This window comes from Oreochromis niloticus, linkage group LG16, assembly GCF_001858045.2.
Source record: "Oreochromis niloticus isolate F11D_XX linkage group LG16, O_niloticus_UMD_NMBU, whole genome shotgun sequence".
Lineage (NCBI taxonomy): Eukaryota > Metazoa > Chordata > Actinopteri > Cichliformes > Cichlidae > Oreochromis > Oreochromis niloticus.
The window spans coordinates 31,100,774-31,121,948 of NC_031987.2; the positions used below are offsets into that span (position 1 = coordinate 31,100,774).

A 21,175-nucleotide genomic window follows, 5' to 3' on the forward strand; every position below is an offset into this window, starting at 1 on the left:
AGCCAGGCCAGGGTCCCAGTGGGCTCGAGGCTATCCCAGTTGTCACAAGGTAAGTCCAAGGTACACCCTGGACAGGTTGCCAGTCTGTCATCAAAACCAACGGACAGACAACCATTCACACTCGCTTTCCTACCTATGGCCAGTTTAGAACACCAGTTAATCTGACTTGGGTGGAGCACTGGGCGGTGAAGCCAGCGTACTTGGAGAGAACCCAAGTACCCAAGTATATAAAGCACCTTGAGGCGACTTTTGTTGTGATTTGGCGCTATATAAATAAAATAAAATTGAATTGAATTGAATTGAATTGAAGAACCCATGCAGGGAGAATGTGCAACCTCCACACAGAAAGGCGTCAGCCAGCTGGTGGATTCAAATTCAGGACTTTCTTGCTGCAAGGCAAATGTGTTAACCACTGTGTCTGCAGTAATTTATCTTTGGCAGGCATCAGTGACAACAAGCATGACACTGATTAAGTCAGAAAATCGTATGAAATGGAAGAGCTGGGGTAGAGGTAGGGTTGCGAAGCAGCTTGCAGAGGCTGCGGCAGCTGTAATTAGGCTTAACCTTAGCTCTCAAAGGGTTAAAGCAGCTTAAACCTCTGAGGGCTTAGTCATCATAGCAGATAAACCTAACCCTACCATAACCCTGTAAAAATGTGAATAGTTTCTGATGTGTGTCAGACTGTTTTCGAACTTCCCTCATTGCCAAGACTTGGAAAAGGAATTTCATAAAAACATTAACTACATGTTCTGAATTCCCAGGGTTAGGTTTAGGAGTATCACTGATGACTTTGAACAACGTGTAGCACGTTGTAGTAAAGTTTACTACCTAAAATTTTTATGTCCTTGTCCTTTAATTTAATCATTTGGCAAGGCGGACACAACATAACTACCTGGTATCATTAACAAAATGACTGCCAAATGTCAGCTTTTTCTTGTAAAGGTAATACTGTTTAATCAATATATTTGTGAGCAGAGCTCTGCCCAGCATGTGTTTTTCAACCATATCTTGGCTAAATTCAAACCAAATCGCAAACACACACTAACACATGCAAGCACATAAAAAAACATCTGTGTTCTCACAACTTCTCTCCCCTAAAGCACCAATTTTCCAGTTAACTCAATTGTTTTAGCTTTGCGCTTGAACCACTGCTGCCAAACTGTACGCACACACACACACACACGCACGCACACACACACACACACACACACACGCACACATACCACTTCTCCTGTGGTTTTACACATCTCCACTCTGACCCATGATGAAAACACAGAGACTGGTTATGTGATGTACCATGTCCTTTAATTGAGGAATGAGCAGTGTGTGTGTGTGTGTGTTTGTGTCCATGGGGTAAGGGTATGTGTCTATGCTGAGGTGTCACTGCTGTTGGAGGGCAAGCTGAATGCATCCTGCAGGAAGGCAGAGTAGTTGATGTTTTTCACGGCAGCTCCGCCACCATCAAACCCCACATCGACTTCAAACTGGAAACAGGAACACACACGTCACTTTGAGCAGATTCAAATACTTAGTGTTGTAAATAATTGATTATTCTGGTGTCCAGCTTTATTTTACTATTTCTGTCTCTCCTCTGTGACTGTTTGTGCTTCTCTGTGATAAAGCTCTTCTTTATTGTTCTTTTATTTGCTTGACTCTGGACTATGACTTGACTATGCACTTTTACACAAATTAAACATTTCAGAGTGTAGCAAAAGGGCTATTTAAAATAGCACTGCTTTTTCAAACGTTAAGAAAACTAAGGGCTGTCTTTACAGCTGCCTACATTATACTGATTAAACCCTAGAAAACAAAAGAAAATCCTGCTTACAAAAGTGCCATTTAGCACTTTCCACTTTTTTTTGAATTGTTTCCAAGATAAAGTAAAATGAACAGAACAAAAGAATGATAACAGCAGAGGCAATAAGAAAATCAGCAATGCTAAAAAGCGAGTTGGAATGCAGCAAATACCAAAAAGGCACCCAAGGAGAAGTTAGTTTGTCTGGACCTGCCAACGTGACATTCCTGTTGTTTTTGACACCTTAAAAAAATGTTAAAAAGGTGCAGTGGCCATTTTTGGTCACTTCGAGGGTTTACCTTGGAGCTTTTTTAGGACGGCAGAGTAGTTGAGCAGAGACTGAGCAATGAGTTTGGGCTTAGAAGCCGGCGAGGCAATAAGCAGCTGGAAACCATGGCAGAGGAAAATGGAGAATAAATTAAGCACAGTGTCAGTATACACACACACACACACACACACACACACACACACCGTGAGCACATACACAGATTCCTTCACTCTCGTTCTATTCACGCAAGTCTGGTGAATATCTCTCCTGCTCACCTGTTTCTGCTTAGATTTGGCTGTAGCGTAGCATGCTGAATTTGTATTACACAGGAAAGATACAAGTAAAAGAGAGAAGAAGAGAAGAGCTACTTCTTTTTGACCACCCCTGTATGTATGTCTCTCTCAAGACATTTGCCTTACACACACACACAGACACACACACACACAGATTCTTCTTGTCCGATGACTGTTCCTTTCCGCTCACTTGATTCTGCCTTTGGCTCACTTATCCACTGAGTGATCGCAGGTTAGAGGAGAACTTAAACTCATTTTCAATTACCCCTATTTAAAAATCTGTGCACATGCTGTGAAATCACTTACTGTCTCTCACTGAATTGACTATTTCTTCTTGCTTTATTTGTATTAGTTACTCCTTTTTCTCACCTTTAAGGTGTCTTCAGGCATCACGGGTGGAGCAGGGTGCTCTAACCAGTTAATACCAGCAAGGAAGGCATGGTAGTCAATCTCATCTCCATCTGCAAACCTGGATAAAAGATACCATCCACATAAGAAACCGTTTTTTTGTACTTCATGGCCACAGTCGCTGGAGCTTTTTGGACCATTTTGCAAACTTAAAATTAAGAATTGCTTCCTTTCCAAGAGTAACTCACAGATAGAATTACACATGCCCATTAATTATCAGACCCCTGCAATTTTTGCTTACTCTTCCCAAAGATCTGCGAGGTTGAATTATTCAGTTCCAGCTGCCATGAAGGTGCTACAATAATCATGTACTTTCTATTTGTCTGTGGCTTCTGGAAAATCCAGTCCGAGTCAGAATCTCTGTGGCTTTCATACATTTTTTGTTGAAAGCTGAAATATTTTCAGTTTGCATGGATGCATATTGGACTGTATTCACACCACCTGGGCCAAGTTTAACCCATATTTCTGCACTGTCTCTGCACTACTTCAAAACTTTTCTTCACAACTTGTAACCACAACTGTAAAGCCAAGTATGATTTTTTTTTTTATGTGGAATAAAAATAAACAATATAGACTTCAGAGAAAACAAAGACTACCAAACAATATTCTGGGCTGACAAAAGCAGCAAAAATATGTAGAAATGGTCAAATGAAGTTTTCCCAACCATCAGGAGATGTTAGTGCAGATTGTGATTGGGATGTCTGCTTGATGTCTTATATTTCTTACCCAGTCAAATACCCCCAATATAAATAATAAAAAATGAAAGAGAAAAAAACTAAACTGAGCCTAAACACTATTAGGCTGAAACTAAAAAATCAAACGCACACTGGAAACCAACTGAAAATAGAAACCAAAATTTTAATTTCAATTAAAAAAAACAACTCTGGTCAGAACACACCTTTAAATATTTATAAGAAATGTCCCTGAAAAGATTGTAACAAGGCACCATTTCTTCATTTTTGTGGTTTTCAGTTCGGTAGAGATTTTTTTTTAATGACAAGAACTGGGCACAAACTGCGGACTGCACTTTACCTCAGTGAAAATAAATCTTTCTGAAAAGCCTTCTGAAAATGTTCTGAAATTTTTGAGGGGACCTTGAACTGGTCTTCAAAGGAGTTTGCAAAGAAAAGCGTCTGGACTTCTTTAAGTTGCTTGAAGACGTTTCACCTCTCATCCGAGAAGCTTCTTCAGTTCTAAGGTCAAATGGCCGAGAGTCCCAGATTTAAACCCAGTGGGAGTATCCCCCCCAAGGAGGGACAAAGGACCCCCTGGTGATCCTCTAATCACATGCGCCAAGGTGTGAAAGCGGGTGTGGGACCTAATCAGCCAGGGTTTCAGGTGAGCCCATTGTGAAACACCCGCTTTCACACCTTGGCGCATGTGATTAGAGGATCACCAGGGGGTCCTTTGTCCCTCCTTGGGGGGGATACTCCCACTGGGTTTAAATCTGGGACTCTCGGCCATTTGACCTTAGAACTGAAGAAGCTTCTCGGATGAGAGGTGAAACGTCTTCAAGCAACTTAAAGAAGTCCAGACGCTTTTCTTTGCAAACTCCTTTGACTACGATGACCTGGATGACTGAGAACCTTCACAGACACTTGAACTGGTCTCTACTCTAAACTGATTTGTGGGCTCTTACTTGCTGAGAAGACCTTCGAGCAGGCTGTTGGGCACGGGAAGGTGGAAAGCCTTACAAATGGTCCTTATCTCTTTTGTGGAGAGACGTTGTGTCCTAAAGAAAAAAAAACAAGATCACAACATATCCAACATATGGTAGAGCCAAAAGCTGCAGTTAGTAGACTACAGTTCGGACTCGCATTGGCTGTGAGCCTGCTGTTTGTCAGAGACATTTGAGAAAGGCTCAAAGAAAAAAAAAAACAAAACAAAACATGTTGGTTAGAGGCCAGTACATTACATCAGAGACAATGTGCCATCAGCAGCAACATGAGCTGGCCTTTGTTGTTAGTTTAACATAAAGTACATGCAATTCCCATAAGGACTGACATAAATTCAGTGCTAGTGGAAAACGGTTTAAAGTGATATCGTGTTTGGACAATGTGTGTAAAACAGAGGATGTCTGTCCTGCAAGAACACTTATTCTCCACAGCCACAGTAATGCCCGCGAGTCCAGAGGCGCCGTTCTTGTCATGCCATACTTATTACAGGGATGCTGATGAACAAATTGATGCCTATTAAGGGTGTCAATACTTGTGTCACATAAACAAATCAGCAAAAGTGAGTTAAAGGTCCTATCAAATGGATGAGCAGTGTGTGCGCATTAAATATGTGATTTTATGCACAAAAACAAAATCAAGGTGATACACAATCAGAAACACACATAGACTCAGGATAGTGTGTGTGTGTGTGTGTGTGTGTGTGTGTGCATGCGCAGTGGCCTAAACATGTCTTAAGGATCCATCTGGTTCCAATGCTCCGCTCTCACATTGCTGGAACTAATCGTTGCTCAGAGGTATGGGGGCTACAGGCTGCACAATTGATACCTTGTTGTGACGTTATCTGCCTGTGTGTTTTTCTGTGTGTGTTTGTGTTTATGCTGCAATAGTATTTTGCCTTACTTGTGTCGATCCTGATCCATAAATGCTCTGGCCATTTTAGGGAATTCTTCAAAGGCCTTCTTCTTGAGGAAGTCCTGGGCCACAGCCAGCATCAAGCCCACGTCCACCTGGGTCTGCTTGCGCTCTGAGAAACACCGGCCCAGCACCAGCACCTCGTGCTCAGACAGATCGCAGTCCAGGCCCAGCAGCAGGCTCCTGTTTGGGGAGAAAATAATACACACAAACTGATGACCAATGAACTAACCCACATCTCACAATCCTTTAAGGTTGTTTTCACACCTACGGTTCACTTACTCTGGTCCAAATCAGCCCATGAGTCTGTAAACTTGAAGATCTGGTTTCTGTTTACCAGATAAAACTCGAAGGGGAACTCGAAGTGAACCAAAATGTGTTGCTACATAATATGTGAGAACGTGTAGCACGCTTATTGGTCAGATGTGTCTGGAGCAACAAAAGTAAATAGAGGAAAGAGGTTGAGGTTGTGTTCTCACTGAGTGGGTAACATGGAGAACTTACATTCAATTTATGGCTGGCCCATACTAACTGTTTTATTCTCCATTTTCCATAAAACAAAGAGAGTTCGACTTAGAATTCGATTTAAACTGACTAAACCCTGCAGATGTGAAAACACCCTTAATATATTGTGCATAGGATTTCTCTTTGCTTTCATGTGTCACTTATTATATTTACATCCTTAGAATTGGACAGAAACAACTTAGTCTCCAGTAAATCACTATTTAAACTCACTGCCACCTGACTGTCCACATATGTATTGAATAACTGTCCTTTTCATCACTTTATGGTTAGGAACTAGAACCCTTCTCTTAGTGTCGTCCAAGTTACGGTACTCTGCTAACAGGAGGTGCTGGCAGTAATTTCACCTTGTAGAACTGAATACATTGATCACGTACTTCAACACTTGCAGGCTAGAGATTAAACTGCAAGCGTTTTTTCTTCATTACTGTACCTTATCGACTCAAAAGGGATGAAGCCAGTGTTGCTGGGGTCACTGAGAGTCAGAAACTTCCTTATCTCACTCTGTTTCTCCTCCGAAAGGGACCTTAGTTTGCTAATGATGATGCCCATGTTGGCTCTGGGAAACTTTAAAGGGTAACACAGAAAACATGCTTAATAGCACTTAAGGAAAAGCGGCCTGGTTCATGCCCCCGAGACAAAAAACTAAAACCAGCTTGTGCTGATTTGTTATCTTTCCTCCTTACCTCCTCAGCATGCTGCTCCATGTACTTGAATGTGTATTCATCAGCATCCAGAAGCTGGAAGTTGATGCTGTTAAGGCAGAGGGTACCTCCCACATACAGATCCTGAGCTGTAAAGTACTGAGACAGCTGACTCTTAAACAGCTCCTGGCCTGGCTTCTTTACCCGACCACGCTCCAGAAACTTACCACCAAGAACACCTACAAGATGGGACAGAGTGTAGAAAGAAAGCATCGGTAATACTTAACTACATGTATCCGAACCATGATGGTAATCATTTTTTGTATCTCAGGTCCTACGAGTATCTCTGGTGCAAATGAGGACGGAAAGTTTTTACCTGAGTTCTTCTGTGGGCGTTCAAACACACTGATGGTGTCATCGGAGAGGTAGAAGGAGATGATGAAAACCCGCTCTCTGTCAACTGGATCAGCTGTAATCATCTTAGCTTGGAAATTCAGCACTTTACTGTCCAAGCCATACCTGTGGAGACAGGCTCACAGTAGAGTTCGGGGCTAGCACTAACACATATAGAGTGAGAGATAGAGATAAAAACCTTTCACTAATTTGATTGTGACAGTGACTTAAACTCATCGAACCTGTCTTTCTCCATAAATTTCTGGAAGTCTTTCCGTGGCGGCTTGGGCAGGAGGCGCTGGCAGAAGCTCAGTGAGTCTTCCTCTGAGCCAAAGCCGTTGTAGGGGGGCACAGGTCTCAGGGGCTTAGGGGCTGGTGGAGCTTTGTATTGCAACGGGGTGAAGTCCTCTGAGAGGAAGCGGGAGAAAGAAGAAACAAAACACTTAAAAGAAGAAAAGAAACCCAGGAGGAGAGCTTAAATGATCACAAGGAAACAGGTAATCCATCCCTGAGCTGACCCCTGACTACTCAGAGCAAGACGGGACACTTCAATCACAGTGGCCTGTCAGCGGGGCCTCTGTCTTGTTTCCTGCCGTGACTAATGCAGCAAGCCCCCAAAACCTACCCAGGGTGGCAGAGAGCAAGGATATACTATAAGGTTTTTCCCTGCTGGGGAGTAAGTGCCTTTAAATTTAACTGGAGGCCCAGGTGTCTTTTGTCAGTTCATCAATGGTGTTGAACACTTTCTTTTTTTCTAATAAGCATCAAGCAAGGAGCACTCTCTATAGACAGAAAGACTTCATTATCCAAGCAAATCTATCCTGTACCATTGGATTCAGGAATCACTTCCACAAGAAGGACGGCTTTGGCAGATGCTTGCTCTTACTGCCCCCAAGTGTTCAGATTAATGCAATGCAAGACACAGGTGAAAATCCCCAGGAAAAAATATGTCACTGTAAGCATTTTCTTACATCATTTATTCCATAGGTGTATACTTAATGCAATTAATTTTTTTTTTCAGTTGACAATCCTGTCCAAAGAAACAATGCAAACATTTGTAGTAATACTGAAATAAAGAAATCAACAGCACTGCAGTAGTGTTTACCTTACCTATGCCATATTTGGAGTGGTAGTAGTGTTTGGTGAAGTCATCACAGTCAGCGAGGATTACTCTCCTGCCCCACACATTCACTTCCCCACCTATGATCAAATCACAGTCCTTGTAGAATTCCTCGTGGACAGCTCCGGTCTGCAGGTGAGAGTGGAAATAATGGAGATAATGAAATGAGTAAACAAAAAAAACTTATATAGAATCTTACTTGTTGAATTGAATTACTTAAACACACATGAATTGGATGGTTATATCTATTAAGAGCCTGGTGCTGAGTGGATACAGGGACATTGTAAGAGTGGGACATGGTGATCGAAGAATCCTGAATTAAAATCCACAGCAGAAATTATATCAGCAAAGATGGTGGAATAAGATTAACGCTCTGTGGAAGCATTTTAAAACCTTATCTTGGGTCAAAGTCAGGAAACCTTTTATTTCTGATTAGACTGATCCTGTAACAAATGAAATTAGCTTAGAATAAGCTTTTTGTTTTTAATTTAAGCTTCAAAATCAGCACCTGGAGGCTTTATCGTGATGACTGCTGATTAGCTGGACTTGCTAGAAGGACTTTCCTTTATGAATTAAAAAAATGTTATGCATGGAGGAAACCCTTTTTTTTCATGTTTTGATTTCAAGGAGCCAAGTTTTATTGTATATTTTTAAATGGTCAGAAATGCAGTGTTTTGTCCTAATGCACCTAACTCAAGGGATGAATCAGTGTTGTGTCTACACACAGCACACAACTCAGCAAAGAACCAAATTTAAATATCTTTAGGCACTTTGTTACCATGGGACTGACACATAAACATGTTTGTTCCTATTACTTTTAGCCGAATGTGTAAAAAATGCCAAAGATAACACAGTTTGACAGACATCGTACTTACTATTGTTTGAGTACTTACGATTGTTTTATTGTACCTTTTATATTTTACATTTATATTTATTATTGTATTTTGCACCAAGGGAGTGGCACTCCAATTTCGTTGTACCCTGTACAATGACAATAAAGGCTATTCTATTCTATTCTATTCTATTCTATTCTACATAGAAAATATTTTTGTACCAACATGGTGATTTGCAAAGACCAGAAAACTGAAAATTGATGGAATTATTATTTAATACAGAAAAGTGTGGTCAAACATAATCTATGTTTGATTAGCAACAGCTTTTTTTTTTTCAGCATGACACTGCCAATGCAGTAAAAGCATATCTGAATAGAGAAACACACAATGGAACATTATCAGTCATGGACTGGCCTCAGCAGAATCATTTTAGCAGCGTGGCATCATCTTCACAGAGAACAGAACAAAAAGCAGCCAACATCCAAAGAATAACTTTGAAAGTCTTTGAGAACTATTCCTGAAGGATACTTAGAGAAATTAGAAGAAAACCCACCTAAGAGAGTTCAGACTGTGAAGTATAAAGGTATTCATACTTTGACTTTCAAGGTCTTGTACAACCTCTGTTTTTGCCTTATATATTGTATTTCCACATATGTACGTACATGTTTCAATAAATTGCCCCTATTTCCCAATTTCCTAGCAAAATATGGAGGGAATGAGGAGTGACACAAGAGGTTTGCGCAGTATTGTATTTACTGAAACAGGAAGCGGCCTTCCCCTAGACTGGATTACTGGATTGTAATTCGACGCATATTTTATCCTCTAACTCTAATCGAGTGTCTTAATAGGTCGTTTTAGACTTAACCTCTGAGATTCACGAAAATCTCGCTAACTGCCTAGCCTCTCGGTGACCTCTCAAATAACATCCCGTTAGCATGTTTGTAGTGTGAGCATAGCTGAGACAGGACATACTTTGAGGCTGTCCAGTATGTAGCGATTTCCCATAGTACTGGAGGTGAGCACGTTGAGCACCGTGCGGTCTGTTATCTCTCCAGGCTGCTTGACTTTGGCTGGAACATGCTGCAAAAGGAAAACAAGTGCGGACAGGAAAAATACAGAAACTGTTAAACAAAAAATACTCTTTATAAGTAAATACCATTCTGCATGCACACAACTGGTAAAAGAAAGAAAATGATGGATAAAAGACTGAAAGAGAGAGGGAGAAGCAGATCAACAAAATAAGACTGAAGAAGGAAACGAGATCTGTCGTTAAGGACACGGTGATTTCCCACTGGATGGCAAAGTCTGCTCAACCTTTAAGGCTGACATTTAATAAAAAGGCATCGGAGCAAACAACGTTACTGGACTGAAAACACATAGTTACACACTGACATGATTGATGCCTGGATGTCCTTCAGGATGAATTAGGCTTGGTCAGTCAGTAACTGGAGGAGAAAGCCTACATGCTTGAGGGAAACTGGGTGCTAAAGCAGTCCTGTCAGAGTGAATGAGGTCTCCATGAAAGCAGGAAGACGAAAAGAAGCAACACAACCAGAAAGAGGGACACTGCAAGCCTTTAGGTTAGGAGTAACCATCTTTAAATGTTAACTAAAACAAAGAAATAGCAAAACTTCAAGCTCAAAAAAGCCCTTATTTACCCTTTTGTATAAACCTGTCTGTGCGTTTCTTCCTTATTCTCTCATTTCTCGACAGCTGTTATCGCGCTCTTATCACGCTGCCTTACCTACCTTAGGTAGTCTGCAGCGACGAAGAAATTTGTTCACTTTGTCTCTGCCAGAATTTGGGGGGATCACCTCCCGGATCTCTATGGTGTCATCAACCAGGAAGTAGTGCAGTATGAGCTCCCGCAAGTCAACATAAATGCTCTGTGAGTCATCCCAGAAGCAGTAGAAGCGCAGGACTTTGCGGTCATGGTCCAAGAACTGCTTCAGCGTATCATGTCTCTCATATGGCCGAAGCGGCTGCATACTCTTTTTGAGCTGAGAGCGTGAAACAAATAAATTATTCACTATAACTTTCTTTAAAAATAAATAAATAAAGGAGGATTAAAATATAGTTCGACAGAGTTATATGAGTTGAAATAAAATACAAACAACAAAAAATGTATTTCGGATGCTCACCTGTTCCCGGAGGCTGCTGTAGGGGTCCTCAGGTACAGTGGTAGGGTTATTTACGTGCACCCCACGTTTTGTCAGAAAGTTCCTTGTGAAAGCGTCACAGTCAGTCACAGTGAACGTGCGAGAGTACAGCTTCATCTGTTGGTTGATGTTGAAATGGAACAGGTTGTAGAACTGGCCTTCATTTGGAGGAGGCAGTGGGATACGGTGGCGACGAATGAGTGTTCCTATGACAGGGATCACCAACACAGAATTGGTAACAAACGGGTCTGGAAACTCTCATCATATTGCATTTTTGGGCCACTTGGGAAAAAGCAGAAGATGAACAAAAGTCCAAACCTAATCCCAAAAGAGTTGGGACGCTGTGTAGAATGTAAATTAAAACAGAATGCAATCATTGACAAACTCATAAAACCATATCAGTCTGAAGAAATGTCTTTTTGCAAGAGACAAAGCTGAAAATCAATGCTGAATGCCCATGATCATCGCCACCCCGAAGGCATCTAATACAGGCATGGTTTTGTCATGGAAATCACTGCATCAGCTCAGGAACACTTCCAGAAATCGCTGTTCACTGTCCACAAATGGTTGGCAGAAACGGTTAAAGCTCAATCATGCAGAGAAGAAACTGTATGTGAACAACGCCACCATCTTCTCTGAGCCAACACTCATTTAAAATTTACAGAGGCAAAATAGACTGCATCTGTAGTCAGACAAATTAAAATGCAATATTTGATTTTTTATTTCTTCACAGTGTCCTTGGGACTAAAGATGAGAGGAACCATAGAGGTTGTTATCAGCCTCACTTCAGAAACCTGCGTCTTTGCTGGTATGGGGGTGCATTAGTGAATATGGAACTGGCAGTGTGCACATCTGGAAAGGTGCAATCAGTGCTGAAATGCATATACAAGTTTTAGAGCAACATATGCGCCCATCCAGACGATGTCTTCAGTGAAGGTCTTGTATACTTGCAAAACACTGCTAAAACACATACTGCCTCTATAACAACTTTCATAGGTATAATTCTATAAGAGAAGAATGGGACAGCTTTTCTTCTGTCTTCTCTTCTTCTTCATCTTCCGCCCATCAAATTCAAAGTGACCTTATTTTTTTCTTAAAAATGTTTCAACTTTTTATTATGAGTAAAATGTGAGTTTATCAGATTTGCAACTCATTGCATTCTGTTTCCATTTACATTTTGCATAGTGTCTAATTGTTTATTTATTTATTTATTGAGGCTGTAATTGAATTTAAGCAATATTCTCAAGATATTTCCTGTTATATCACAGACACCTTGGGGAATGCCACTGTTCTTGTACTCCGGCTCCACAACCTGTATGGTATCGTCTTCCAGGAAGAAGTAGATCTTACACTTTCTGATTCTGTACGTCTCAGACTGAGCCTCAGGTACAGTCTCCTGGAAGTATGCATCAAAACACAGAACCTAGAAGGACAAAGTGATATTTTGTGGCTAAAATTACTCAAATGACAAATGTTTAGTTAGTGAAATGATGACAGGCTTTAAAAAATAACAGGTTTTATTTTTTTTTTTTACTTGAATGAGTAACACAAGCTATTGGAAGCTTTAAACCTTAATAACAGACGTAAAAAAAATAACACAAAGCTATACCATAATACGTGTCTGTGTTTGTCTGAGTGGACAATTAAAATCAGTTTCTATTATTCACCTGTTTGTCAAAGGTTACCCATGGTGGTAAACCGGTACCACTTCCTATAGGATAGACGGAGTACTTTGATTTAATCTCCTGACCAACTAAATGTTCTCCTCCAATGCCTGGCTTCTCAGACCCAACCAGCATAGGGACTCCACTGGAATAGTCAAAATGTTGGGATTTGTGGAATTTCTCCTTCCCCAGCTGTGGTACAGAAAGGAGAAAGTATATCTGAGCACTTTCTATTAAAAACATGTTAAATAGACTGGTTCTTATATGCCTGAGCACTCAAAGCTCTTTCTAAACAGCATACCTCACTCACCCACTCGTACAACCACTTTTATCTGAGCTTAAGTGCTCTCTAGCTAACAGGCGACCTGGGGTTAGTTTCTAGCTAAGGAAGTCGCCTGCTAACGAAACTCAGTAATTTGCGAGAAAAATACGAAGTGTCTTAAACTTACTCTTTCATTGGGAGAGTTCCCTGGCAGAAACGGTAAAGCCATAGTGGTAATACTTATAATTGTTGGATTACTTTCTCCATAAAACTCAGCAGCCCTGAAGTTCCAACGGTCTGTTATTGGTCTGTTACCATGGAAACGTCTATTGGGGACACGTCTCTTAGCAACAAAAAGAACCAATAAAATATTTTTATTTTCATAACAATATTCAAATTATTGCTGTTCATCGTATATTTTGATGCTAACATAGCCAATAAATTTAAAAAAAAAATTATACATTGTTTTTCCTCCAAGTTAAAAAGTACAACAGAGAGTAAACTGTGTACTTGTGTACTATTTATATATTAAAGTTTACAAATAGTATCAGAGTTGGTATATTTTTTACCACCTCTACTAAGGTAATTGAGTAATTATCCCTGTAAATAATACCTTGCTGTTTATAGTTTACTGTACATTCTGATTTGGAAATAATTCTTGCTGGAACTTTTACACTATCTATAAGCCCTCTGAGTCTACCTAAAAAAATTATAATTTAATGTATGCCACACACATCCTGCAAAAATTAAAGTTGGACTTAAGAATACATTATAACACACCCTGTTTCTTTATAAACTGTAAACTATTATGCTTGTAGGGCATACAAAAATAAATGGCCAGAGTAACAGCTCATTTTTGTTTCTAATTATATGTGAAACATTTTACAAAATCCAAGTGAAAGTAAACTACTTCTGACACAACCCAGATCTCGGCTGAAGTCCCGGGGTGACCGCGTGTTTGCTCTGGCTGCCCCGGTACTGTGGAATACCCTTCCTCTTGTCCTCCGCGCATCTGATTCCATTGCACTGTTCAAATCACGACTAAAAACCCACTTATTCAATCTTGCCTTTCGCTCTAGTTAATATTTTTATGATTTTATATTATGCACTTTTATGCTCTAATTTCTTGTTTGCTCTGTACCTGTTGCTTTCCTATGTATCAGTGACAGCTACCTGCTTGCATACCTAGTACTTGCTTTGGTCCTATTTCTATTATCTTCCTTCTACTCTCTATGTTACTTGTTAAGCACCTTGGCATACCCTTGGTTTTTAAATGTGCTTTATAAATAAAGTTTATTATTATTATTATTATTATTATTGAACCAAAGCATGGATGAATGTATACTAACAGACTTCAAAGGCATCAGAGACTAGGTTTCATCATCTTTACAGTTAAATAAACTGCACTGTAAATTGAATTAGACACAATTCAACATATTTCTTTATTTTTATTTACTTACATAATAGTCAGACCACAGCCTTCAGTACCCAAAGTGATGGTAAACATAATAGATCATAAAAAAACAGAGACTGCAAAGACTGGTGTAACCCAGTGTTTACTTTGAAGATGATTGATTATAACGTGTTGAACCAAAATATAAAAATTAACAGTGGCACTGATAGAATACCCTAAAGACATGCATCCCCTGCCATGTGTAGGTGAACTGAAATCTATTTGCCCCAACTGTGCACAACCACAGTGGGAAATCTTTCCTTCTGGAACATTGTCCGTTTTTTTAATAAATACATAATAACAGAAACATTCTGTTGGGTTTCCTTTTTTAATTTAATTTCCATGATATGTATTATTATTTGGCGTTAAAACTGGAGTGTTTCAAGACGGCCATTCTGGGCTAATAAATAAGTCCCACGTCTATATCAAAAATACTTGCAAGTACGATGTTATAAACAGAAGGGTTTGCAATGCAGCTTAAGTAAAAACACAGAGCTCCAAGCTAAACTGGTATCTGTTGGTCACTTGCTGTTAAAACTCTTGAGAACTTAATTATAATATTGCTAATTATAAGCAAAGACTTATAATTATCCTCTATAGCTTTTTATAACATCAGAAACATAACACAAAAAACCCCCCAATAATACACTCTTCTCATTCGGTAGGTCCTAAGATGCCAGGCCGAGAAGGAATCCTCCGATGAAGCCACTTGTGACGACAATGTTTTTCTTCACAAACTCTCTGGACTGAAAGATACAAATCATATTTCATATGACACAGTCGCTTTTTCATTGTAACGGGAGGGTGAAAATGATCTCACAATCAACCAGACAACTCACAAAAAAATTACCTTCTCAACAAATGTGTTGAGCTCAGGGACTGCCTGATCTGTTCCCTTCTTTAACTGCTTCTTAGCTTTGTTGACATCCTTCTCTACTCGCTTCCAGTCCACTTGGATATAACCACTGTTGTTAGCTACCTGAAGAAAGACAGATTCATGAAAACAATGTCAACGTGTTGAAAAGCTTAACCTGCACATATTTATGCAGGGCGATGCAATAATACCTGTAAAAGCAGAAGACCGCCCCCCACTGCAGTAGCAGCAACTTTTCCAACCTTCTGGAAGAGGTAACCTGCACACCTAAGGCAAATTGAAAAGAGAGCATAGTAGCTGATCTAACAATAATAATGACACAAGTTAGCCTAACAATGACCATTGTGAGGTGGCCATTCACTGTCATAAGGTTTGCATGATGTGAAAGGTCCCACTGATAAAGTATAACTAAGACACTGTTTGCAAGATACCTTAACTGCAGAGTTATAAAGTTGGGAGTGTGAAATTTGTTTTCTTAAGTGATGGCAAAATACAATTTTGTCTCTCTGCTACAGTAACATGTGAACAGCGAGATGAGCATGCACTATATGTAATACAATACTGTGCAAAACGTTTTGAGCTACTCCTCATTTCAATATATTTTGCTTCCAAGGAGCCAGGCCTCCTGGTCATTTTTTAAAGTGGCCTTGAGCAGTAGCTCTCCAGCCCTTCTGATGCTCTTTTAATGTTTTTTCTTTGGACTTTCCTTTCCAAGTTCTGAGGTATGCCAAATGACACAAGAACTGGATTGTAAATCGCTTGTCAAAAGTAATAAATTCATGAACACAGTAAAAGTTCTTTGATCCACCATGCAATGTCATCTCCAAAGTGTCTGATTTGGAAACTGAAACTAAATAATGAAACTGCTGCCATACACGCTGCTAAAGGTATACCTGGATAGAATCCCCCCCCCCTCCAAAAAACAAACAAAAAACACGGTGGAACGCAGTCAGCCACCAATTGTGCAAAGCCTGGACCTCAACATTACTGAAGCAGTGTGAGATCATCATGACAAAGAATGGAACAAAAGGCATTCAAAGGAGAACTTTGAAGAACTATCTTTGAAGAGTGCTTAAAGGAATTAGACGAAAGCTTTCTGAGGAGACTTCAGGCTGTTGAAGAATACTCATGACCTTGATCACTTTCAAGGTCATTAGTATTGTATAAACTCTGTTTTGCTTTATATACTGTATGACATATATGTTTGCATGTTTCAAATAATGTCTGCACACATTTCATATTTTCCTAGCAAAGGAAATGTGGGGTGGCTAGAGATTTTTGCATAGTACTTTAAGAAATAAAGACATCCGTGTCCAATCAGCCAACAGAAAATATACTGTAAACAAGATGAGACACAGAGCAATTTATAACCATCTAAATTAACCTTGAGATTTTCTAATTTTGCGTTAGGGTGTTTCTCAGCCATTCATATTTACTAGAACTACAACTACATGAAGTGCTTAACTAGGAACGCTAAAGGCAGCATAATGCATTTTAATGAGAATATTTACCATCCACTCACTCCACCTATTGCAATCTGTGTAGCCACAGAGTATTTTTCAGCTATGGGGCCGGAATTCTTTCCGAAAAGGCGGTTCCACCATCGCTGACGTTTAGCGTATTCTGTCAGATCCACGACCTTGTCGTAAATCTCATCTTCCACTTGTGTACATACAAGGAAAAATAAAAGACAGCTAGCATGAAATAACAATGAATGCAGCAGCGACAAGCCTTACAAGCACAGTTACATTAATGCTACAAAATCAACACACGATTCTAGACGCTATTATCCATTACTCAACTATAAACTGTAGTAGTTTCCTGCTTTTTTACTTAACAAGATCTATCATGACAAAGGCAGATACCAATAGTTTCATTACGGGCTCCATTACAACTTACTAAAATTCCTGGGCCTAACAATAACTTAGCATGACTACACAACTAAAGCTAACAGGTGAAAAGTTAATGCTAGCTGTAAATGGTGCGGCCCAAGAGAGAGTCAGCGCCACAGAGGAAACGGGAAAACGGCTTCAAGGCTTCGTAGCAGCAACGCGAACGTTACTAAATGCACCCACGGTGTCGAGACCGTCCTGGATCCGAACAACATGCAATAACATTACAGGCCTCCTTACCCTTGCTATTCGCCATTTTGGAGTGCACTGGTCTGTCCTCAGCTGCCTTCACGTCCGGCGTCATTTGCATAAATTTGACGGTGAAAAAGAAACCGAGACATGGGCAGGCCTACATATAATGTAACGTTATACGTTATGTAATAATAATAATAATAATAATGATAACAATAATACATGTTTTTCTTTCTTATGAAACATTTGGAGATTTTGCCAGTCTCGCAACTCCATCCAAGTTTCGCGTGACCTCCAATACACTGCACTGAAGGTTGTTAGGACACAGGTATGGGCAGCTAAAGGTGTTTTGGTCGTGGCTATTTTGTTTTTTAAGAATAACTCTAAATGAGTGCATTCCAAGTGGAGATGGTTTTCTAAAAGTTAACCCCCTATTTTTCTAACCGATATTAGGAAAACAATTCCTGACAATAACAGGTTTCATTTATTTAGGTTATTTTTGCACTATTAAATTAGCAGAAGAAATCCTGCCGTGGCTTATGGACCAAATCGATGAATTTGTTTCGAAATAACCCGGTGTGCCTAGTGGTAGAGAAAGACAAAACAGACAAACAAAATAAAGAAACAAATAGTAAATATATTAAAACATTATTATTGTGTTTTATATAGCTTTTATTTTTATGGGGATTTTTTAATATCTTTTTTGGAACAGCAAGGCATTGTGTTCATTCGCTGACGTCCTCCTGAAGCTTAAAACACAAATATTATAGATAACACGGCACAAAACTTCAAAAAGGGAATAGTTAAGAGTTTTCTGGACTATTTAGTCACTTTAGTTTGCTTTCAATGGAGTTCATTTCACAGTTTATTCAGTCGTTGATTTTTTAAATTCATGTTTATTTGTGTTATTTGGATGAAAATGAGTTCCCCGTTTCTTGAGCTAATAAGCATCTATCTATCCATCTATCTATCCATCTATCAGTCAAAAAGTACATGTGCGACGTTGCAACAAATACCCTTGGCACATATGACAGCTATTTTAACCAATACGTTACCTACAAAAACAGTTACGTAATCATAATACAGCCTGAAGAACCAATCGCAGGACGTGAGGCGGGACTTGGAAGCAGATTTGATGTGTACGTGCGCGTGTTCGCAACACGTCAACAGGAGACCACCACGTGACCGCGGATGCCGCGCGCTGATTGGGCACAATGAGCAGAGGGCGTGTCGAAGGTGGCGGCATGCGTTTGCCTGTGTGACACAATTACAACAACTTTGAGCCGATGGTTGGGGAAGTTTGAGATATTATCAAATAACACTCACTCCTAAAACCCAACATTACATCAACTTCATGCATAAATTGGCACTGGAATACACGTTGAGTTTGATGTACAATGAGGAGTGTGGAAGATAACTTGAAGGGATCATTTCCTTGAGGATTTGGCAAGAATTACACTACGCCCCGTTTTAATCCTGGATAGGTGTGCAACACTTTCGTTGTGACTGCATTTTGGCGGAGTTGCTCGGTGCCGTTGATCTTCCCAGTTCTTTTCCATGAAATCGTGCGGAGTGTCGCTCACCGCCGCTGCCTCTGCTGCTGCCCGGAGTCTCGGCGTTGCTGGTAATGACGAGGAGAAAATGGCGTCGGGAAAAGCGACTGAAATCGAAGAGGACTTTCCGAAGCTAACAGCGCAAGAGAAAGAGAGCTTGGTCGGAATTGACAGGTTAGACGCTCTATTGTGTAAATAGTTTAATTCGCTTAGTTTTTTTGCAATAATAAATTTTCTTCGCGCAGTTGGAAACAACAATTGCCCCCCCTCCCCTCCAAGTAATACGGAACCGCCTGTGTTGTCTGTCCTCTACTTGCAGTTCACTGTTTGGATTTCATAGGCTTCAAGAAGATGGCGCCAGAACGAAGGCCTTGCTGTTAAAGGTATGCCACAGAATAGGATCACAGTCGCCTCTCTCCGTTATCTCCACAGACGAGTGCATATCCCATATGAAATAAGTGGTACAGATCCCCCAACGCCACTCTTGCTATAAGGCCAGCAGCGACATACACAAACCATAATTTCCCCAACTTTGAAGCTGAACCAGCGGGCTAAATGTACAAACCAGCCCTCAGTTTTACATCATTGCATTCGCAAGACAACACGTACAGTGCCAGGTACACAGCGAGCCAACTCCAGTGTATTTCTGCTATGTTTATTACTATGTTTAGTATTAAACATGCCCAAACTAACCGACAGGGCTACAGTACGATTGCAGGGAGATGGGAATCTCCACCCTGCTCAAATCGGTGGTGTCATCCGTAGTTGAGAGTAGGTAACCATGTACATGATAGCGTTTTATGGAGTGTTGAAAACATACTTGGCGTAGCAAAAATATTTCTTTTAACAAAACTCACAATAAGTGGAAGGCACGTGTATGGGTGAAAAAAAAATATTACAGTGGTTATTACTAGTTAAATAATGCTAGATAGTCAAGCACACGTTGTAAACTGTAGGACTAACAAATTTAATACTTTGCTACCAAGCTAACTCGGTATTTTGAATCTAAAGGGATTACAGCGAGCCTGGTAATACGGTAAACGCCGACTTTCTTGACTTTTACCGAGAGACGTTAACAGAAATATTAGTGTCGCACTATGTCGTCCGTCCCCTCAGTAACGGCAGGCAGAGTTTGGTTTGTGCGTCAGCTCACTCTGTTAGCATGTAGCAGCTAACTGTCCAGCGGTTACCCACCCCCTACCCCCCTTCCTGCTCTCACGTATAGCTATTACGGCATAACTTGGAGAACACTAAGAATGAAAAAAACAATGTTATGTATTAATTTAAGCTTGCAAAAATAATGGCTGCTCAACTTGGCGCAAGATGGCGGGGATAGGGAGAAAATACCTAGCAAAGGTTTGCTAGCTGACTGGCTAACTAGCAGCGGTGGCTAGGCTAACCACCATTCGCATAAAAGATACAACGACGGTGGCGTTGTGTTTTAGAACAAAGATGCACGATTAAAGTGCAAAGCAGGGTTTACAGTTGATTGCACAGTGTCTGTTGGAAACACATCAACCCTGTTCATGCAGTCAATGTTACTACAGTTGAGCTGCCTGTGCTGGATGTGTCTTCAACATGTGGCTTCTGGGTTTCTTGTTGAAGAGGTTTCTTGGGACGTTGTTTTGTCAGGGTCTACTTTCAGATTAGGCCGAGCCATTACACTCATTCTTTGCACATTTGTGGTGTTGCTGTCCTTCATACTCTGCTGGATAGCTGGACAACCAGACCGTTCAACATCATAACGTTAAACTTAAAACATCTGGTTGTTGAGTCTTTCTTGGTGATGGTGTTTTAGATTGTATCCCATTGAATACAGTTGTGTCTTCCAAAATGAGTCTACGCTTTTACCCAATTCTTCTTATGTTCTTTCCGCATCCTACCATTTAAAAATTTGAGGTGACTAATTTTTTGCACGATGCTCTGTTCGAATGAATAGTGAATATTAGAAACAAGTAGATTTTTCATCGTCCAATATATGATAATTTGCTTAAATGGTTCCAAAAGTGGTCCTTGCTGATTGACACCGTCTCTACAGACTTCACTGCTGCACCAAAAGCAGAATTCGTGAGCAGAACAACAGTAGTTTAAATGTGCATGGATTTTTAAACCAGTTTCTGATACATCACAGCCCTATAGGTTAGCGTAGTTGTATGTGCAGTGACGAATCATGCGGGAATGTTTTTTTGTAGACCACTAGATAAGGTGCATTAACAAGAAAAATGTTTTCAGAATTTTTTTTTCATGAGGTCTTGTTCAATT

General features: G+C 40.2%; 3 protein-coding genes across 8 annotated transcripts in view; 1 reads left to right on the top strand and 2 right to left on the bottom strand.

Moving 5' to 3' along the window:
* Positions 1–1,283: 1,283 nt before the first annotated feature.
* efhc2 (EF-hand domain (C-terminal) containing 2) lies at positions 1,284–13,316 on the bottom strand. Of its 2 annotated transcripts, XM_005475239.4 has the most exons (16): positions 13,137–13,316; positions 12,691–12,879; positions 12,296–12,446; positions 11,006–11,229; positions 10,613–10,864; positions 9,837–9,944; positions 8,022–8,160; positions 7,154–7,319; positions 6,895–7,037; positions 6,561–6,757; positions 6,308–6,441; positions 5,341–5,535; positions 4,404–4,496; positions 2,726–2,825; positions 2,095–2,179; positions 1,284–1,484 (listed from the first exon to the last, which is right to left on the bottom strand). In XM_005475239.4, exons 1-16 carry the CDS (start codon positions 13,176–13,178, stop codon positions 1,480–1,482), a joined length of 2,223 nt encoding a protein of 740 aa, XP_005475296.1. In that variant the 5' UTR covers positions 13,179–13,316; the 3' UTR covers positions 1,284–1,479. The 2 variants fall into 2 exon arrangements, with proteins under 2 accessions (XP_005475296.1, XP_005475295.1); XM_005475238.3 differs by lacking the exon at positions 2,095–2,179 and having other exon boundaries at positions 13,137–13,310.
* Positions 13,317–14,367: 1,051 nt separating this feature from the next.
* On the bottom strand, positions 14,368–17,556 carry fundc1 (FUN14 domain containing 1). Of its 2 annotated transcripts, none has more exons than XM_003449511.4 (5): positions 17,409–17,556; positions 16,788–16,938; positions 15,468–15,543; positions 15,253–15,381; positions 14,368–15,148 (listed from the first exon to the last, which is right to left on the bottom strand). In XM_003449511.4, exons 1-5 carry the CDS (start codon positions 17,476–17,478, stop codon positions 15,071–15,073), a joined length of 504 nt encoding a protein of 167 aa, XP_003449559.2. In that variant the 5' UTR covers positions 17,479–17,556; the 3' UTR covers positions 14,368–15,070. The 2 variants fall into 2 exon arrangements, with proteins under 2 accessions (XP_003449559.2, XP_019208520.1); XM_019352975.2 differs by lacking the exon at positions 17,409–17,556 and adding an exon at positions 17,176–17,401.
* Positions 17,557–18,446: 890 nt separating this feature from the next.
* The window catches only part of kdm6a (lysine (K)-specific demethylase 6A), a 55,273-nt gene continuing 52,544 nt past the window's right edge, over positions 18,447–21,175 (top strand). The window contains exons 1-2 of one of the 4 annotated variants that reach the window (XM_025903557.1): positions 18,447–19,087; positions 19,233–19,296. In XM_025903557.1, the coding sequence (XP_025759342.1) occupies positions 18,918–19,087; positions 19,233–19,296 (234 nt within the window). In that variant the 5' untranslated portion in view covers positions 18,447–18,917. The remainder of the gene's footprint in view (positions 19,088–19,232; positions 19,297–21,175) is intronic. The other 3 variants (XM_025903556.1, XM_003449589.5, XM_013274018.3) reach the window with 3 other exon arrangements.